The sequence below is a fragment of the Prunus avium genome, chromosome 1 (genome assembly GCF_965620075.1).
Source record: "Prunus avium chromosome 1, drPruAviu1.hap1.1, whole genome shotgun sequence".
In the NCBI taxonomy this organism is placed as follows: Eukaryota; Viridiplantae; Streptophyta; class Magnoliopsida; order Rosales; family Rosaceae; genus Prunus; species Prunus avium.
Window position 1 is genome coordinate 231,245 of NC_142284.1, and position 21,288 is coordinate 252,532.

At 36.3% G+C, this 21,288-nt stretch overlaps 2 protein-coding genes across 4 annotated transcripts; one reads left to right on the forward strand and one right to left on the reverse strand.

Moving 5' to 3' along the window:
• The first annotated feature begins 1,397 nt into the window (after positions 1-1,397).
• Positions 1,398-9,147, forward strand: LOC110759056 (YTH domain-containing protein ECT4-like). Of its 3 annotated transcripts, none has more exons than XM_021961087.2 (9): positions 1,398-1,691; positions 2,978-3,015; positions 3,109-3,286; positions 3,613-3,689; positions 3,774-3,957; positions 4,051-4,190; positions 5,364-5,900; positions 6,669-6,881; positions 8,164-9,147. In XM_021961087.2, the coding sequence occupies exons 1-9, from the start codon at positions 1,649-1,651 to the stop codon at positions 8,617-8,619; spliced, it is 1,866 nt and encodes a 621-aa protein (XP_021816779.1). In that variant the 5' UTR covers positions 1,398-1,648; the 3' UTR covers positions 8,620-9,147. The 3 variants fall into 3 exon arrangements, with proteins under 3 accessions (XP_021816779.1, XP_021816787.1, XP_021816772.1); XM_021961095.2 differs by having other exon boundaries at positions 4,057-4,190; XM_021961080.2 differs by having other exon boundaries at positions 3,774-4,190.
• A 2,558-nt stretch (positions 9,148-11,705) lies between these two features.
• On the reverse strand, positions 11,706-14,431 carry CYP716A1 (cytochrome P450, family 716, subfamily A, polypeptide 1). The gene is made up of 4 exons (XM_021961069.2): positions 13,773-14,431; positions 13,129-13,547; positions 12,394-12,581; positions 11,706-12,300 (listed from the first exon to the last, which is right to left on the reverse strand). The coding sequence occupies exons 1-4, from the start codon at positions 14,306-14,308 to the stop codon at positions 11,995-11,997; spliced, it is 1,449 nt and encodes a 482-aa protein (XP_021816761.1). The 5' UTR covers positions 14,309-14,431; the 3' UTR covers positions 11,706-11,994.
• Positions 14,432-21,288: the final 6,857 nt, after the last annotated feature.

Genomic DNA, 21,288 nt, shown 5'->3' on the forward strand with positions numbered 1-21,288 from the left:
ATGTGTCACGTGTCACGTGAAAACAAGGAGAAGAAACTGTTACATGCCTAACGCCTTCGAGTTTTCCAGGCCAACAATCTTCGTCGTCCTGTCACAGCCACCGACGTCACAACCCCCAAATCGTTCCTATCTTCCTCCTCTACAAACTGCACCCCTCGATTGGCAAAAATCAAGCCCCAAAACTGCAGCAGTTGCAAAAAATTTCAGAGCCCAGACTGGCCAACTCTGACCACCACTAGCAACCATTTTACCACCAAAACACTCATTTCTCTTTCCTCTATCATTCCCCTCCAAGATCCGAACCGTAGCTTTGCCGACTTTCTCGACCCGACTACGCCGAGAATTTCTTAGTTTTTCACCGTAACCGAGGGCTAGAGAGAAGGCGGGGCATGTGTGAACCATGGCCACGTACATGAAGATGCGAGCGTGAAGACTTCCAATGAGTAGTGCCCATGCGAACGTGAGGATCTCCAATGGGCAGTGACGATGACGACGACGAGTTGACGGTGATGGAGATTGGGATTCCGATTTGAATTCATAGGGAAATTCCAACTTTGATGGATCGGTGCCACCTTTAGTATCCTGGTCCAAATTATGCTATTATGGCCAAGCGGCCATTGTTGTGCCATAGATTTTGCATTTCCCTTATTTCATCCGCTTAATCCAAATTTGGTTGGGGAAGATGGATAGGGGTAGGGTTTTTGTTTTTAGTTTTAGTTTTAGTTTTTGTTACTTTTTAAAATTTTATTTTTTATACATTTGATTTGAAAATTTTAACTTTATTAATTTTATTTGTTCATAACAAATAATACAATTTTTTAATTGTTTATTGGTCTAATTGGCGCAAATTCAGTGGTCAACATAGAGCTATGAATGTTACATCATCGTTTAACGGAAAAGGGAAACTAACAGAGATATGAAAGTGGTAGTAAAATCAAAGTTTAGACACGAGATTGGGACTAAAAAATCTTTGTATAGCAAAGTCTGAATTTCAAAAAACTTTTGAGTAATAAAGTAAAATTTACTGTATTTTTTCAATTTGCAAGTTCAAATATAGATACTTTCGTGCATGATTGTTTAGCTGTTACATAGTGACAACGCCAAATTTTGTCTTTGTGATAAATATAAAAGCAAATTACTTTGAAAAATCGTATAGTATTTAGATAATTTATATTTGGGGCAATGCAGCAAAGTTAACTTGACCATTAATTTTGATAATTTTTTTATGACGAGGTACATGGATCCCCACTTTTGAAACTGAAACCTAATTTGTGTTCGATACTGTAACTTTTTAAACACAATGTACCTAATTGAAATTATATGAAAACTTGAGGATGTATATCGCAATTAGTCCGTAATTTTATAAACCAAACGTAGCCCCTAAACCTATCATATCATTTCCCAAAATTTAAAAGGAAACCGCCTTAATCGAAATCCAAATTAATTAATTACATATATACATATGTACTTCCGAATGGAATCGTCCTTACAAACCTAAAACCCTCTATTTTTTTCCCTCTTTCAAAACACCAAAACCCCCCTCTCCCCCTAAACATCTTCTCATTCTTACTTTCGTTTTAAATTCTTCCTTTGATTTTAAATTTTTCGAAACTTTTCCTCGTTGTTGCTTCGCATAGATCTTTCATATATGGACAAGCATCAGGACGACCAAGATCGCATCGTCTCCACTGGTATCTGTTTGTTTTTGGGGAGAAATATGTGATATTATTGTGCTGTTTTTTTTTAAATTTAAATTTTTATGTGTGTGCCTGTGCAAAATCCATCTTTGTTTTTCTCTTCGTTTTTGTTGTTTTGCAATAAGAATTTGTGGGTTACTGTTTTATTCCTAGCATTTATGTGAATTTTTGGTAATTCCCAGATTGTGTTTTTCTTTAATTTGATGAGAATTCTTTATTGGGTCATTGCCACATGTGGCTTTAAGCACTTAGTGCCGAATGCATTATGTTTCTGGTCACGCTCTTGGGGTTTCCCTGTGGTTTTAGTTGAATCTTGATTCCCCAAACCCTAAAATAGGGTTTTGTGTTTCTGGGTACTGTTATTGCGCCAAAATGGCCAAGAGCGGATTATTAGGAACACAAGTCACTGAAATCTCCTTCTGTAATGAAATTGGTGACCCACCATTGTTCTCCATTATTCGGGTGCCTGAAATTCATTTATGAAGAAATATGCTTTGCCCCCCTAAAGAAATTTTTTTGTTCAATTTAATAATGCAACTTCTTCTGTATGAGTTATGGTTTTAAAGTACGCTGCAAGCAACTGACTGAAATAGATAGAAGCCCTCTTCATTGTCAACAGTGGTGTATTATGTGATTGATTTGAAAACATGACACATGTTCAGATCTCCAGCTCCTTCCTCCTGGCATGAGTTTTTTTGCACTCGATCAATATTGCTTGCCCTTGTATACTTTTGGATTGATGAGCGAGTACAGCTACCTGAGTAAGGAGAGAGTTAGCCTTGGTGAGTAGAGGTACTTGAGAGAGGTTAGTGTTACAATTGGAGGAGTGAAGCTATATAAAAGAAAGGAGCGCTACCATTGGTGAGTGGAGTTGCCTAAGAGAGGTTAGGGGCAACCAATGGCCCATTGGGGAGTGAAGTTCCCTAAAAGAGGATGTCAATCTCTGGAAGCATGTTGGTATACTAAAATCCAAATATCCCACATTGAGAAAGTAGAACACCTTGAATAACTAGTATCTGAAATCTCTAGTACCCTTTCCTGACAAGCTGGTTCTGTAGGGGTAAGTTGCCCATGGGTTTGAACAATCTGCAATCTGTGTGATTGCGCTCCCATCCTCTGTGAGGGTGGAACATTGGATGTGCGCAGGGGTAGACCTTTTTGTTAAATTATAATTTTTGTTTCTGTGGTATATACCTGCTGTTTCCAATTTTCTCCAACTTTCTCCAACATCTCTGCATATGTTGTTCGTCTGAGATACTAAATATCAATTCTGGATGTAGGAGAGAGACCTGTTAAGTCAGATATGGTGAAAGACCAGGTACTTGGTCATGTATTCGTTAAGAATGTTGTCTCTTTTTACTTTTGAAGGCTTTGGTAACTGTGTTTCATTAATTTTGTAATTTATTTTCAGCCAGTTTCTTCCGAAGATGAAAGAATAGTTTCAGTGAATCCTTCTCCTGCTGCAGTCATCACAGGACCTTCAAGTGATGCTACAGAACAACCCAAGTCTTCAGATGTTGGTGGAGAACGTAGCACCCCCCATGCGCTTAATTTGTATGCATCTCAAGAACAGAGCATTTCATATGGCGGTTAGTTTGTTGACCCCTTTTCTGCTGTCATTGGTTTAGGAGGATTATGAAGGTCTAAATAGTGGTGGTTGATGTTAGAAGTCAGTCTGATTCCTGTAAAATCTCATTGTTCTAGCATTTCCCTTGCAATTTAACCCATTGCAAATTGACCGTTTTCCATTCATAACATTTTTTTTTTCGTGGAATTTCGTGAACTATGTTTGATGTTGACCCATAAAATTCAATGTGACAAGATATTGATGATGATAACAATGTTCAGCTACTATTCACATAGTATATAATTAAAATCATAGGGGATCTTATTTTAAAGTTTGGACTGGTTTCAGGTTATGGCAGTAACACTGGTACTTGGGATGGATATTCACAGTATCTTAATGCTGATGGAATGCATGTTGTATCACCAGTGAGTATAATCTTCACTTGTGAAATTCTTCAGATTTCCTTTTGAGTCAAACTTATTTTTGTTTTCTTTCTCTTGAATTTGTAGGTCATTTACAACGATAATCCATCTCTTCTGTTTCACTCTGGTTATGGCTTCAATCCTGAAATTGCATATGGACAATATTCACCAGTCGCTACACCTTTGCCTTCTGTAATGGTAGATGGCCAACTTTACTCCACACAACAGGTCCCTTTCTCTCCATCTTATTACCCTCAGCCATCTCCTCCAAGTATGTCTCATATTTCTTCAGCTATTCCAGTTTCACCAACTGAGCTGATGACATCAGAAAGTAATAGCACTGACAACATGGCCTTTGGGCCAGGATCAGGTTACTTGGTAAATTTTAGATCATTTAGTGGAGGAGATCCGTCTGGACATCTTGGTTCAAGTGCTTTAGCATCTCCAGCAATTTATCCTCCACCAATGGGCATTCTTGGGTCATATGAACACAGTGTTGGGCAGGTTTGTTTTTATTTAATATTCACTTTTTTCATTCCATGGTAAAGAGATGTTTCTAGACTTGAAGAATTGATACACCATTAGTAGTATATTTTTGTTCAAACTTAACTAATGAACACATGTTTGGGCATAAGTATGTAGTTCCAGTATAGGAGGCATGTTTTTATTTTTTATTTTTTATGATATGTATTATAGTTATCATTCCCCATGCGATTGCCACACAACCCATGTGTTCTCAGCATCATTCAAGATTTCAGAGATAATGGCATTAATGCTATATGCACTTTTTTTTCTTTTCTTTTGGGGTGTGGGTGTTTGTAGGTATTTTTATCCCCAGGTATCCTGCGGGCGCTTCATAGATAGAAATGTGGGAGAGAGGTTGAAAAAGAAATGGGTGTTGTGGTAATAAAAATAGATAACGAGTCACAGGTTCATTGTAATGATGTGCGGTTGTTTTCCTGGTTTTTGAGTAGAAACCCTGGCCAATATTTTATTTGTTCTTGTGAAACTTTTTATAATAAAGGTTTAATATCAATTCCTGCTGATAGAAATAGTATCTGTTATTGCTGATACAAACAGAGATTGCTAGGTTTCAATGTGAATAGTTCTTTTGTTTTTTTTACCTAATATTATTTTCTTCATTTGAAATATCACAAGGGCTGTGATTCAAACTTTTAGGAGTTTGGTAGCTTTAAATTAGTTACATAAGACACCAAACAAATCAAATCAGTTCTTGCTAGTTTCTTTTAATGGGCCTTTAAATTGATAGGCAAATAAAACATATCATGTTTCTTGTTCTTAAAAGGGCCTTGCCATACAAGATTTAGGTGACCGATGTTTCCTTGGTAAATATAAACTTACTACACTCATGCTGCTTGTCAGATAAGACCATATGCTGCCCATCCATGGGTAAACTTTTCTTGAATAGTTGAAATTCTAACCATACTTGAAGATTCATTCCTAAGGCTCATAACCTTTTGCTCTAAATGATCTCAATTTGGGTTTTACAATTAAAATCAAATGTGTGGACTCTGTTGATCATTTATATTTATGCTAATATTTATGCATTCCTTCTATCAAGTACGGATTTTTCTTTCTAAACCGCATCATGGCTATGCCAGCTGGTCGTGTTTTATTTATGGGGATGACTAATAGATGACTATGATTTAATTTCAGATTTCTCATCAACAGAGGCCGGTGCATGGATTTGGATTGATATCAAGTTCATATACTGGACGCTATCCTCATGGTAGTTCTTATCAAAGCTCTAACTTTGGTGATGCTTCCCTTTCTTATTCTTTTGGTAATGATCGGAACCGACTAACTGTTGACAAGAGCAGAAGAAGAGAGAGGGACTGGGACTCAATTTGTGTTTTCAATAGTTCACATGATGGCTTCAATGACCGTAATCGAGGACCAAGGGCTTCAAAGCTGAAGGGAAAGAATGCTTCCGACCAGAGTTCATTTAGTGCTAAGAAAATGGGACTTTCTGCTTCCGGAATTAACCTTGATTCATTTAACCGGCTGGATTTTGTCACGGATTATGAGGATGCAAAGTTCTTTATCATTAAGTCTTTCAGTGAGGACAATGTTCATAAAAGTATTAAATACAGTGTTTGGGCCAGCACGCCCCATGGAAACAAGAAACTTGATGCTGCTTATCATGAGGCACAGAGGATAAAAGGCAGCTGCCCGGTCTTCTTATTCTTTTCGGTATGCTCCTTTTGTTAATTTCCTAATTGTTTGAGCAACTGGCCCGAGGGTGTCCTCGTTGTTGGGGGTGGGGAGATGTGTTTGGTACATAATTGATATCAGCACCACAAAGTATAAGGTAGAAAGATACTAATTGGGTATTGATCCCCATTTAGAGCCTGGTGATAACAAAAATGTTTGATATGGCAAGCATATTAGTGCTTCTCTCTTTGAGATTCATGGAGATGACTGCAGTTTCTTTTATATTTCATTCTTTGGACCTAATAACTGTATGGATTCATGGTCTCTGTGTTGCACTAGTACTTTTCGAATTCGTTCTGTAAATTTTTGTCTCTTCCCGTTGAAACAGTAGGAGTTTTCATGCCAGCCCAAGAAATAAGCTGACTTTTAGGGCTTGTTTGATAGGGAGGACTAGACTAGACTAGCAAAATGCTTATATTTCATGTGCATTCAAGGCATAATATTGATATGTTGCCTAACTTGGAGGAAGAATGGGGACTATCTATAAGAGGTTGATGACTAAAACTTGTTCCCCCTAATCCCCTTGAAAATGGTGGGATTATGAGGGATAAGTTTTAGTCATCAACCTCTTATGAATAGTCCTCCTTCATCCTCCAAGTTAGTCTAGTCCTCCCTAACAAACGAGGCCTTATGTTCTTTTCTTTTGAAACTTTAGGTACTTACAAGTAACTTGTTGCCTGTGCTTAAACTATTTTATATTTGCTCTTTAGTTATGTCAGTCCTCTTAGAGTTTGTTGGTTACAACAGGTTAATGCTAGTGGACAGTTTTGCGGGGTAGCCGAAATGGTTGGATCTGTAGATTTTGAGAAGGATGCTGATTACTGGCAGCAAGATAGGTGGAGTGGGCAATTTCCAGTTCATTGGCATATTATTAAGGATGTTCCTAACATTCGTTTTCGTCACATTCTACTTGAAAATAATGATAATAAGCCTGTCACTCACAGCCGAGATTGTCAGGAGGTAGTATATCTCTCTCCATCTCTTTCACTTTCATTTAGAAACAAAAACGCCATTTTTGTTTAGAACTTAAATTTGGTTTTAAACCTTGACATTTATTATATGGTTTCTGTTTCCACTTCGACCCTAGAGAAAGCCATTTCTTGGTTGATGTTTTTCATTATATTGGAATTTGTTTACTCAATGAAATTTCAGATGATCATATATTAATATTTGATAGGTCTGATTGATTGCCTTGGGCTTTCAAAGTTTCACAGTTGTGAATATATGGGTTTTTAAAATTTCACTTTTAGTGTGAAAGCACAATATATTGAAGATGTAGTAGGCTAGTAGGATTATGTCATGCATACTAACTAATGAAGATTTCAGTTGTGGGTGGGTGATTTGGTAAGCTAGCAGGATTATTTTCATTTTTGTAAAAAATTTCGCATGCATTTTTTGTAGAATTCAAAGTCACATGTTTGAATAATGTCAGGATTATGAGTCATTTATGATAGTCAATTTACCAGTGTTTCAGCGTCATGGTTTGTCGTCACAAAAAGTTTGATCTTGTTTCCAGAAAAAGAAAAAAAAAATAATAATAAAAAGATTTCTCTTATGCAACACAACCCTTGCTGCGTGATGTTTGACCAAATCAAAATTTGTTTACGGTCTCATATATGCAGGTCATTCTGAAAGTATGATTTATTTTAGGAGCTACCCTGTCCTCTCAAACCCCCTTCAAGTGGGGTGGATCATGTTGGGTATGCAATGCGTGATTCGGGTTGAGGATTGTCAACCTAAACCATCTGACTAGATAAAAACAGAGTTATAATTTAGGTTCAAACCCCAAAACCTAGAAATGAAAAAGCAGTATCTTTCACAAATTCAGAATTAACTAGAGTGGTTAAAAAAAATCATTTTACACATATCAATGCATGTATCTCGTCTAAAGAATAAACACGCCAAGTTTGAAGTGGAGTTGGAAAGGCTTATCTAGTGGTAATTGAGCACTCTTAACTTATGCATCTTTCATTTTAAAAATGGCTTTCCAAACTGTTTCTTTTTGTAGGTAGGCTGGAAGTTCTGGGTTTTTGCCTAGTCTAAGGTTTATCTAGTATGAAGTGATTGAAACGATAATCTCAGTCCTGACATATAAGTCACAATTTTTTTTTTATAGTACACATTTCTTACATAATGCATTCAATCTGTTTCCTTTTACCTCCTTGGCTACGTTTGGCTCGTCTGCTGATTTAGAGTTTACATCTGCCTGACATTTTCTTTCTTGATGGTGAAATATTGTTAGGTGAATCTGAAACAGGGTATTGAGCTGTTGAAAATTTTCAGCGATTATGATGCACGGACATCTATTATAGATGATTTCGAATTTTATGATGAGCGGGAAAAATCCTTGAAGGAAAGGAAAGTTAGACAACAAGCTTGTTCGACTACAGATGCTTCTGATTCACTTGCTGTTGATTCTGTTCGGGAAATCTCTAATAGTTTTGATGAAGCCCTGAAGTTGAAAGGAAATAGTAGTGAAGAAGTCTCAGGAACTGAGCTTAACATTAGCTCAAAAACAGATGCTTCAGCTATATTTGAACATGATTCTGTAGACCAAATATCTGATAGCTTATCTCAAGTATTGCAGTTGGAAAAGGGTGATAAAGAAATAGTAGGACAATCTGAAAGAAGTGGTGGACACCACAGCGAGTCTGTTGACAAGAAGGCGGCAACAGTTGTATCAACTGGAAGTGCTTAGGCATTTTAGATGCATGTGGTGACAGCACTCTACTGTACCTTTGTGATTTTATGAATTGCTCACTAACTGACGAAGTTTGAGGTGGTAATTTGGTCATCTCGAGCAGTCAGGCTCCAAGCTGACTCCGTAATTTTCCTGTATCTTTTGTATTTTTTTTTTTCATGGTAAATCGTTCAGAGTCATTAGGTGTTGGTACCTCCAGGCATGCTGGGCAGGAAGGCTGTTTGGTGACACCCATTTTGTATTGAAGTATTTTTTTTCCTCTGTTTTTTCTTTTTCATTGTTTTGTTTCAGAGTAGATGGTTTTTGGCGATGTGGAAGTAGTTGGATGAATGCAGGTTGTGGTGGGGTGTCTGTATACTATGTCTGATGCCTTAGCGGTTGTAATTTTAGAGTTGTTTACTGGTTTTCTATTGGCGGCTGGGTAATAGAAGAATTTGTGATGTTACCTTACCCATTTGGGAGGTTGATCAATAAGGAAATCAAGAAAAATGCAATATTACACAAGATTTTCTCTTCTCTTTTTAATCTCTCTCGTCTCTGTTTATATGATTAAATTTAGATTATGTATAAATAGTTAGGCTGCCAAAAAAGAAAAAAAAAGAAGAAGTTGTGTTCCAGGAATTAATACCGGAATTGCAATCTGTTCTTTCTATTTTTGTTTGGCTAATCTGAAGTTATAATTTGCACCGCTCCATCTCCATGCGTCGTTGGATTGGCTGATTAAAAAGCTTTACATATTTTCAGGTAATCAATTCAAGCATACCCCAACCAACCAACAAGTTGTCACTACTAGCCACGTGGCAAGAATCAAGATGACTATTTGTGATCGATTTAAACGGCATCTTAAGTGCTGCTGCCAATTTAGGTAAAGCCCAGAATGATCCGTCGCATCCATCGATGATCGATCACTTGCTCACTGTTGCTTGTCGTCATCATCATCATCATCAGAAAGGGAAAGCAAACGGGAAGCTCGAGTTTCCTGCCCAAAGGGAGCAATGACATGTGTCTCTGGTGCTCTCTCTCTACAGCTAAGCCTCTTCCAACTACGTACCAAGGAAGGAGGTGCATTTAAGGTATACTTGCAATCATCCACATCCCAAGTGTTATGGTCACCTAAAATCTATAACAACTAAAAACTGTTTGAAAAACTGAAAAGAAAATGTGGCTAATAAAATGGTTAAATAATTACCGATTTGATTATTTTTTTCATGAATAATTCTTGAAAGAGAACTTGAAAACGGGAAGGTTTACAACACATAAATAAGATGTTTGTATTTTAAGAAAAATAAGGACATCTCTTACTTTAGAAAGCATATATATAAGATTAGAATTTCACTTGCATGCATCATGTTTTCTCAAACAATTTCATTTTTCAGGTGTGTGTGTGCGCACTTCACCCTTTATATGAATCCATATAGTACGGTTGTATGAGCAATTCTTATTAGGTGTAAAAATTCATATCTTTCCGTTTTTTGGTGTGCATTAGCCTAGAACTTGAGAATTAAAGCCTAAAATATCAAATTGTAATTTTTGTCCTTGGTTGAGTAGTTTCAATTATTGTGACTCAATATTTTGTTGCAATTGAAGGATAATGGCTTAATTTCGTCAACTTTTCAGTTCCATCGGACTTGACACGTGGGTAGCATATGTGATGATAAATCCAACTTTTTGGAAGTGTAAAGTACCTCACATGTGCCACTCACATACTAATTTCATAAAGATAAATTGACGGAATTAAACCACATTGTCTTTCAATTATGACAATTGAAATTATATGGACTAAAGTAGAGGCTCACCCAAAAACTACGAGGACCAAAATCATATTTAGGAAAAAGTTAAAACCTAACTAGTTAGCATTCGCAATGGACTCCCTAAACCACTTCCTTAGATAAAATTTAGGAAGGAAGTGAGAAAACCCACCTCCAACCATGCTTCTTATCCAACTCTTAAAATAGGAAGATCTCTAGGAGCTCCTAAATCTAAGGAGAGAGAGAAAGGACTCCTAGTGGCTCTCTATAATTAAATGATGATGTACTTTAATGTTATTTTAAGTATTTATTTAATGTTAACTATTTATTATTATTATTTTATATGAAAGGGGAGCATTTATGCTAAACTAAAAAAAACAAATAAATCATATATGATTACCTAAACCTAGGAGTTTGGTTGGAGTTGAAATTTAATATGGAGCTCCTAAAATAGCTTTCTAGTGTTTTTAGGTAAATTTTAATTAAAAAACAAGGAACATGATTGTGGATAAGTGAAAGTCATGAATCCGGTTAAGATGTTTGCTTTCTAGTGCACGCATTCTTCTACATGGCAATAATGTCATGTTTACTTACCTAAAATGGGGAAAGTCATGAATGTGGTAAGTCAAGAATAGAGAAGAGAATGTACCTACCCCTAAGAAATTTAATGTCTAAAGTAGTATTGGATTACATATTCTATTTTTATTTATTTATTGTTACGTATGCGTTAGTAAAAAGGAAGTGTCTCGAGATGAGTCAGGGTTGAGGAAGTCTTATGCAAAAATGTTTTTTGATTGAAGGATATTGCAAGGTAAAAGGACTTCAAAAGAAGTGGACTTGGAAGTTGATCTTAAATTCATCAGATTGATTTCCAATGAAAAAGAAGTGATGCCAGCAATTGAGGATCATTAGTCAATCTTACTATTGAGATGGAAAATGCTATGCAAGTATTGAATGTTGTATTGCTGCAGCAGCTAGCATGCCCATTTTGACCTGACCTGGCTGCGCTCGTGCTAATTATGCGACTGTACCAACCACCATTAGCTTGTAGTATGATTGTGACACATCTTTTAATTACCTCCAAAATGGTTAATTATATATTTGGTACAAATTATTCATTTGTTGAATTTTGTTGTAAACAGTTGTGTACATTAATTATTGTATATAATATCTTGTCGATCGATCGTGAAGACATGTATTAACCCTATTTATACGCAGTATTAGTATATATAATATGTTGACTATATATATATGCGAAATATGTGCTGATGAGAACGTTTTGTTAATTGAAAATGAACACATGACATGAACATGATGGAGGAGGCACTAGGAAGCTGCGTTGTTAACAATATGTTTATTATTAATTCTTAATTTCTCCATTATACATTTTTTTCATGTATCGAAACATCAAGTGGCACGTACGAGCTTAAGCCCTGATTAAACACGTACAGTGGACATGAAGAACAAATACAACAATAACCAAGAAAAAGAAAAAGGATCCCAAAAAAAGAAGAAACAAAGCCTTGTTCGATTGTTTTATGTATACATCTGCAACTTAGCTAGATAATTAAATAGACAATGAAGGAAGGAAATGCACGTAGCCAGCCAGCCCTTTCAAGTGAAGTTAAGCAGACTTTTTGTGAGGAAAAAGGCGGACGGGGAGGCCCTTGGCGGGCATGGGGAGAGGGTCAACGACGATCTTCTCATCGGGAAGAATCTTCTCCCACTTGAACCTCTTGACCAAGTTGTGCATGAACACTAGAATTTCCAGGCGGGCATACTCTTTGCCTGGGCACATCCTGGGGCCTCCTCCAAAGGGCACAAAGGTGTAGGGTGCTGGCCCATTTCCTTCGAATCTTGTTGGGTCGAATTTAAATGGCTCCGGGAAGTAATCTGCGTTCTTGTGTGTTGAGTTTGCGCTCCAATATAACTGCACCAACCATCATGTTCATGTCATTAATTAAGTCAATTAAACATTATTAATACAAACAATTAAGTTAATATGATATGATAGAATGCGTACCTTCCAGCCCTTTGGAATGGTGAAACCATTGAAGACAAAGTCAGCCAAGGCTTCCCTGAAAGCTCCTTGAAGAGGTGGTGCCAATCTCAGCACTTCTTGGGCTACGTTCCATGAGTATTTCATCTTCTGTAGGTCATCCCAGTTCAACAACTCCCCTGGGGCTTTGCAACTCAGGATCTCCATTTGCTCTGTTAATCATTTCAAATTAATTACATAACATTGTTAGTTAATAATTAATTAAAATAAACCCCCAAATTGAAAAAGGTTAAATATGTAATTGCAAGAGAAGCAGGTAGGCAGCTCATCATCTTATTTGACTATTTATATAAAAGGCCTCTTTTGCCGACCCAAGGAAAGCTACAACTTACAAGAAATAGAATATATATATATATATATATATATATATATATATATATATATAGTGATGGGGTTTGGTTTATGTTTATGTTTATGTTTATCCAAGGCGGCCAAAGTCAATTAATTAATTGATTCACATCGAAATATCTAATGGTCGACGAGAGAGAGAGAGAGAGAGAGAGAGAGAGAGAGAGAGAGAGAGAGAGAGAACAATTCCCACTTTATTAATTAACCATAGGCAAAATGAAAGGTTAGATATGCAAAGGTTAATAGGCCTTAAATTTTGGTAAAGAAAGCATCATAAATTATTTCAGCTTTATGTGGAAAGAAGTCATTGCAAATTAATGAAAGAAATTGATTGACATATATGATACGTACCCTTGTAGACCTCATCGTAAATGTGAGGAAGCTCAGCAAGATACTTGACAATGAAAGTGCAGGTAGCGCTGGCCGTGTCATGCCCACCAATCAACAACCCCAAAATCTTATCGGCAATATCGTGTTCCTTCATGTGACTTCCATGCTCATCGCACAACAACAACATATGTGACAATATGTCTTGTGTTGGGGACGCCTTGCCCTCAGCCAGATCAACCTTCCTCTGCTTGATGATCTTTGTCAGCTCCTCTCTGATGAAGTTGGACGCCTTGATGGCTTTGTAGAACGGAGTTCCGGGAAAGTCCAGAGGCATCGATATGATCCCGGAGGCCAACAGGGCGAATGGATCGCCTAGCCTTGCTATTTCCGTTGCGTCCTCAAGGCTAACAAACAACCGTGCAGCAAGCCAAAAGGTGTAGCTGTTGAAACGCACATCATCAATTACACATACAGTAATTAAAATCAATGTAGACTCCGCTCTATTACTTACCATAATCATTCATTCCTGACATGTTATGTTATCAAACTAGTGATTTTAATCATATTATTAATCTATATTATCGGTTAATATCTATCAGTGATCTAAATTGCCAATTTAGAAAGAAGAAAAAAAAAAGTAATATGACGTTAAATAAAATACTTACTTCTTGGCAAGGGGGAAGACTTCAACTTCCTTCCTGTTTTCCCAACCATCAGCAAAGTGCCTCTGGGCAACAGTGTCCATGATCCCGATGTATCGTTGGAGAGCCTCAGGCTTCATGAAGTTGGGGAGCATCTTTCTCATCTTCTTGGCCTCCTCTTTGGCGGAAGTCTCTTGGGAAGAAGGGAAGACCTTGTTGACAGAGCTAGGCCACCATGCGGTGACAAGCTTGTTTTCATTGGAGAACAAGAACTTGTTGCAGGCAGCGCCGCAGAAGATGGCAGCCTTCTCGCCGAAGATGGAGGTCTTGAAGACGTCAGATGAGTACTTGGTCATGCGGTCAAAGATGAACTTCTCAGGGTGGCCTTTCCATCCTGAGGCCAAGAACTCATAGCTCTCACCAATCACAGGGTAGCCAACTTTGCCAGGCGGGAGGTTGTTTCCGGTGAACTGAGCTCTGTGGCGGTAGAAGAGCACAAAGAGAGAAAAAGAGATGAAGGAGACAAAACCCAAGAGGAGGGTGAGATAGAAATGCTCCATGATTAATCAAACTGTTGTGATCAGTGTTTGATGAAGAATGAGAGAGGAGCTTTGTGTTTTGTGTGGGACGAGTGAGGAACGTGCCTTTGAGTCTGTTTGAATGGTTTGAAGGAAGTGGATCTGATATGAGTCGTTTTTATAGGCGCTTTGTTTGTCATGTGTGAGTGGAGGGTGGCAATATCAAAGTCAAATTAAGCTCGCTCTCACTTTTGTTGAATTTTGTTTTGGTGAGCTAGGCAGCATGAATGTGAAGTCACACTGGCCATTATTATTATTTGTTTTTATTTTTCATGTGCCAACAAGTCCATTCCCAAATCCCAATTGCACATCCCAAGGCGTGTCCAATCAAAATTTACAAATTTAATATGTCAACTTGTTGTTTCATTTTTTACACAAAACAAGTAGGAGAATCAATGTAAATATTACAGGCTTTGTTGTTTCATTGTTTGGGACCATCGGGTTCAACTGCACAACCTTTTACTTTATTTTTTTATTTTTATTTTTTTATAGTACAATTCATAGTTTAAACTATATAAGAGGGGTGTTTTTTTTTATAGATGCACATAACTGAAATGTCATAGAGTTTTGAATTTAAGACCTTGAATCTACTACGAGTCAAGACATTTTTCCATTAAATTAGACCCGTTACGTATTTTTTCTTTTTAAATTTATGATGAAAGTGCAGCCACGCTCTTTGATTTTGGGTGTGTGGATCTGTATACATGCATATGTAGACTAATAATTAGTCATTTTTCTGGGTCGACTATTAAATAAGTACTTGTAAACTATCTTTCTTTCTCTGACCAAAATAAAAATCATTTTTCTTTCAATCAGAGTTTCGTGTTATAGGATTAATTAATGACTGCATTTGAGGGAAGGTACTCGGAAAAAGGATGAAAATGCTTTGATATTTAACACTCATGTAAGTCGTGTTACCAAGTCAAACAAAGCAGCAGAATATGAAACATTAAGAAAATAATTGAACGAGACATTGGTTGCCTCCTGTACTGTACTGACTTCTTCCTTCCCAACACCTATTGCTGTATCTGTAAATTACATAGGACAAGGGTATCTTTGAAAAACCCTTTAAAATATGCATAGCGATAAAAAAGAAAAAGAATAGGATTAATATTATTAAGAGATCATTTCTCCCAGATTAAGGGTTTATATTAATGTAACTGTGGTCGCAACGCAATAGCATCATCTAAATTTTCATCTTCACCAAATTCTCTTACCTCATCTTCGAATTTTTATTTATTTCAATCTCAGTGAACAAGTCAAAAGGGAGTATGCGGGGATTTTCTCTTCTTCAAATGCGACAAAGTCTACTCGTTGTGGTGTTCTACATATTTATTATGTTTTGTAGTGCGTTTATATTCTATTCTTTTGAGCCAATAGTTTCTTTACTTTTTTAACTGACTAAATATACACGCTCATTATATATATATATATATATATAATGGAAGGGAGGAATTCAACCAAAGATTTCGGTGCAAAAATAAATTATATCAACCACATGAATTACAAATTTCCGTATGCCCGTACAACCCACTACATGCATCCGTTTCAGGTTGTCATTTTTGTTTCGATGAAGGAATAGATGTTTTGGATAAATGTAATATATATATATATATAACTTGCAGTGTGTCACAAATGTTGCTAATACATATCAATCTTGCAGAGTCTCATTTTGATAACAGAGACGACGATGAGGACGAAATCGCAGTGAGTGGTATACGAATGAATCTGAATGCGAATCAACATACCACCAGTCAAACCTTGGAGATTTTAGACTATATATATATATATATAATTGTTCAATTTAATATAATTGATGACAAGGTCATCACAAGCTAGGACATTATAGTAAATTTGACACAAAGTGATTCATTTTTAATGGTCTACCATGGTGGCTGAGTCCAGTTTCCATTATTCTAATATGGTGGGCTACATGCATACTAAAATATCATATAATATATAATACATTAAAATCACCATTTAAGAAACCTATGCTTTGCCCTCATGTTCTTTTTTTTCGTTGTTTCCAATAATGCCCTTCATCTCTAATTAATTATATATCATTTTTGCGGAATTATTAGGTGTCATGTTAATTTTTGCCTGAATGACTTTAAAATAAAATAAAAAATGATGCCGAAGGGGTTGTGCATGCATTGCTTAATTACACTCGAGATCTGTCCTGACGGTTTTGGGTGATCTATACGATTATATAAAATGTTTGTTTTTTCATAGGTTTCACATTTTTTTACTTTTATTTTTAAATTTAAGTATGTTGAGATGCAACTAATGTAGCACATCGAGTAGCTCGTTATGCAATGGCCAAGCACATATGTTTTTTTATTTGAAGTGCCCCTTAAAATTATTTAGGTCGCCTTTTTAAGAGATTTGTAGAAGTTTCTTAAGAGAAAGACGAGTTGGATCATTGAACTACAATGCTAAAGGAGCCACAAAGAATAATAGTACTAACATTGACTTTTGAACTTTTTTTATTTCCGCTGATAATGATTCATGCTCGGTATAACATGAATCATTACCTTCCTTCTTAGGAAGATTACTGTACATATGTACGCCAAAATGGAGTATGCATACATTATTTATAAACAGCAGATATCTTTATTCTCTCTTTAATCTTCATTCTCCCATAAAAAGCCAAAATGAACTCTTTATTCTCTCTTTAATCTTCTTTACAGAACTCTGTCTGTCCCCTGCATACCTCTTACCTTACCCACCCAACCGACTTATTTGGCTTGTCTGATATGTTTATTAAAGGAATTCTTAATATTCATTGAAGGTGATTTTGAGTTCAACCGTTGTTGATTGAAAAAAGATATGAAAGAATTTTTTCAATACAAGAAAGCGGATCCTCATGGTTAAATGTTCCCCAGTAGATGTTCGACTTCGGCACTTCAAAGTGACAATTACAACAACTTATTTCAATATCATTTTGGATCCTTAACGACCACTACTTCGATTCTTTTGAGTCTATGGTTTAGTGTTTTGGGGTTGGAATTTGAATTAGAATGATAAATACAAACCCAAAACGATGTAGTTTTAACATAAACAAAATAATGTAACTGAAAACACTAATAAAAATTCAAGTACTGTAGATGTGGGTTAGGTCACTTGGTTAGGGCAGTGAGTCCGTCTTTTTGCATTCAAGTTCGAGTCTTCATCTCTGTGAATTAGTTTAATTTAGAGTAATTTAGACTATCGCTACAGTTTATAATTTGTTAGATAATTGACTATCTATATAGAGAGTAAGTCAGATGATATTGGTCGAGAATGACCGGCGGAGGATTCCATTTATTAATCATATATGATAGTCAGCAGCACCCTATGCCTGACTGACTCTGTGAGCGAGAAGTGAGCCCCATATGTTTCATTGTTAATCAAGTTTTAACTCAATCAATATATCACTTCTTAATTAATTAAACGAAAAACAGAAATTAGTTTAAAAGATACTGATATTTTAAAAGAAATTTGAGGCCATAACCATACCATATGGTAGGCAATGGTTTCCAATCATGCAAATGTTGACTTGTTCTCCTTTTCACATTTTTATATATTAGTAGACTTGACAGATTGTGAGAGGCTGGCAGGCAGGCTTACCTTGAAAAAGCAAATGCCAATCTGTGGAAGCACTAACCAAACAAAAATGAAAGAAACCCTTGTGATTGTCACACTCATATTTATATTTATATAATTAATTAAGGCCTAGTTTGTGATTGCTTTCACTTTTAAAAAAAAGTTGCTTCTGTTGTGCTTTGAAAATAATTAGCTGTAAAATAAAGCAGTTCTATGTTTGGTAAAAAATATTTTTAAAGTGCTGTTAGTATAAAAAGCAATGTCAAAATAGTTTGGTAAATTTTAATATGAAACTGTTGTAACTGTGAATAATGATTAAAATAGACATGATGTTGTAGTGTTATGTGCTAATCATATGGTGGAGTGGAGGTGGTGGTGAAAGAGATGGAGGTGAAGGTGGTGGTGGTGATGATGAAGGTGGAGTTGGTGGTTGTGGTAGTGGTGCTGATGGGGATGGTGATTGTGGAGGTGGAGGTGGAGGTGGTGGTGGCAGTGACAGCGTGGTGGTAGTGGTGGTGGTGTTGGTTGTGGAGGTGGTGGTGGGTGTGGAGATGGTTGTGGAGGTGGGGGTGGATGTGGAGATGGTGGGGGAGGTGGAGGTGGTGGAGGAGGCGGTGGTTGTGGTGGTGGTGGTGGTGATGGCGTTGGTTGTGGAGGTGGTGAATGTGGTGGTGGAGTTGAATGCGGAAGTGGGGGTGGTGTCATTTTTAAAAATGAATAATGGTATTTTGGGAATTTAAAAAATTCATTAAAGGCTCATCTCAGCTTCTTTTGAAAGCAGCTTTGAAAAGCAACCCAGAGTCTGCTTTTAAAAGTTGCTGTCAAAAGGCCACTACTTATAAAATAATCATGATATTTTATTTTTACCAAACACCATAAACTGCTTAACTTTAAAGTGAAGCAGATTTTTGGCTAAAAAAAGCAATCCCAAACGGGGCCTAAGTATTGAGTAGTGGAGGAGTTAAGGAATCAAACAACTATACTAGCCTTGTTGATGTATGGTTTTAAATACAAAATAAATATGCTTTTTTATTTGATTTAAAACATATGTCTTGAAGGAAAACGTGTGCTAAGATATTTGATGTGGGATTGATGCGAAAGCGCACACGGATTGGAGTTGGAGAACTCCATACAAAATATATTCTGCAGATTCTTTCTTTTGAAACTTCATTAGCAAAACAGAGGAAATACAAAACCAAATAGAACCAGACAACCCATTTTCTCATCCAATGTTTCTATCTTGCATTTTCTTTACATTTTGAAAGATGAAGTTTTGATAAAAATGTGACAATTCTTGACATATATGAGTAGAAACCGAATAGGTACGTATATATGCATAGACACAAACTTAAAATGACACAATGGCCAAATTCATGTCAAACATGAAAAATTGCATATCAACATTTCCCCAAGGTCCACGACATATGAATCATCCACCCATATTTTAATACATAAATTAGTATCATTATATGGTGGTGTGACCGTAACATTGAAAAATTTCTTCTATATAATCTTATATGAAAAAATGTGAAAAAAGAAAAAAGAGCTAATAGAGATAGGCCTCCGAGAGTTGCACCTTGTGAAAATGACTCAAATGAAGAAGGCGTGTGGGAATTTATAGGGAGGAAGGGTATATGATTAAACGAAATTAAAAGCTACATTTTGGATAGGTGGGATGAAGGCTAATGGGGAAGCCAGAGGTTATATTTTGGGTTCCAATTTTTTTCTAACACTTGCACTAAATTAAAATACCCCAATAATTCAACTGACATGTTTACTTACTAGGAACGAAGAAAGCCATAAATCATGAAACTAAGATGGAGGAATCAAAGAATTGGAATTCGATCAACTACTCCCCCTTAAATCCTAAACAAAATACAAACAGAGCCAAAAGCTAAAAAGCAAGACACAAAATTGTTTGATTCCAGAGCCGACCACATATGGATCGTCTTAGTTTAGAGCAAAAGTTCGACATGCAATTGTTTGTTCCAAACCCAAATAGTTTCCGAAGATCATCATGTACGCTAATTAACTTTACCGTACAGAATTTTGGTTGTTTTCATATAAAATTTACATTGCAAAACCACAGTACGCAGTTGGCCAAAGTATTCCAGGTGATGATAATGTTCCTTGTATAAAACTAACACCACGACGTTAGTCAAATGCTCAAGTTAGGGAATAATAATAGATATAGCTTTGCTAATTGAAACGTCCGACGTCAAACAGTACATAATTGACTAAACTTTTTCTTGTCCTTCTTCTTAGGTGAGTGAGGTGAAGCAAGCATATATAATTTGACCAGAGTTTATTCGTATCACCAGTCATAGTGTGAAACTAACACTTAAAAAGCAGAGGTAGGTAAAGCTAAACGACTTGCAAGTTTGTACAAACATAGAGCTAAGGGTTTCATTTTCATGTCATTGTCGGCGACTGAGAGAGGTTGCTTTAGCTTGCATCACCAGGCGTACACGAGACCCATATGGGATTTTTTTATTTATAAATCTTTTGTGTGGTGGAGCCACACCCATATGGGATATTTGATCCCTGCTGTAATTATATTTCTTTTCTTTTTGGGGCCAATTACTGTTGTATTATAAAGAAAACAATATAAAGAAATGTTATTTTATGTAATGGTTGGCTCTACTGAGCCTTAGCTTGCTTCAACTAATTAGTTGTCCACTACGTTTTCTGTTTCATAATCATTCCATAGGTTAAAGAGGTTCAACTAATGCCAGCACTCGACCTTTTAAACAAATTGCAATTTGTTGCCATGAATTGTTAATATTAATTAGCAGATTTGTCCCCTATGTTGTATAGTTGACCTATTTCTATTTAATTAGGTTTAATTACTTTTCTTGTAACCCAAAAAGGAGAGAGGAAGGTACACTACCTTGACCAACTAGTCTAGCCCATTTATGCATACTTGAATGATCTTAATTATTCATCAATACATGGAGCCAAAAGTTCAATTCGGCCTGGTTTCCGGTTTGGAAAGATAAAAATATAAAGGTGTGAAGAAGAGAGAAATAGGAAGAAGGGATAAAATAAGAAAGAAAGATGTAGAAGAGAGAAAGAGGTAAAGAGATAAAAGATGAATAAAAATAGAAAGAAATAGGTGGAAAATAGAGAAAGACGGAAGCGCAATAAGAACATGTAAGATTTACCAAAAATAAAAAGAAATTGAGCTAGAGTAGTTATTTAGTTGGGTATAAATAAGAACTAATACATTTGAGTTACTAATGTTATTTGAGTATTAATTAGACTTACGAATAATTTTGGATATAAAGCAATAAGTGAACTTAACATAACTAGTCCGATTCAGTTTAGATCGGTTTTTTCAAGACAAGAACTGAGACGAGAACCAATCCAAAGTGATC

Excerpts from the sequence above, each read along its gene's own strand:
- LOC110759056 (XM_021961080.2), top strand. The coding sequence starts at position 1,649 with ATGGACAAGCATCAGGACGACCAAGATCGCATCGTCTCCACTG. Across the intron at positions 1,692-2,977 it reads AGATCGCATCGTCTCCACTG|GAGAGAGACCTGTTAAGTCA; the intron begins GTATCTGTTTGT and ends TTCTGGATGTAG. Across the intron at positions 3,287-3,612 it reads ACAGAGCATTTCATATGGCG|GTTATGGCAGTAACACTGGT; the intron begins GTTAGTTTGTTG and ends GACTGGTTTCAG.
- CYP716A1 (XM_021961069.2), bottom strand. The coding sequence starts at position 14,308 with ATGGAGCATTTCTATCTCACCCTCCTCTTGGGTTTTGTCTCCTTCATC. Across the intron at positions 12,582-13,128 it reads TTACGATGAGGTCTACAAGG|AGCAAATGGAGATCCTGAGT; the intron begins GTACGTATCATA and ends AATGATTAACAG. Across the intron at positions 12,301-12,393 it reads CCATTCCAAAGGGCTGGAAG|TTATATTGGAGCGCAAACTC; the intron begins GTACGCATTCTA and ends TGGTTGGTGCAG.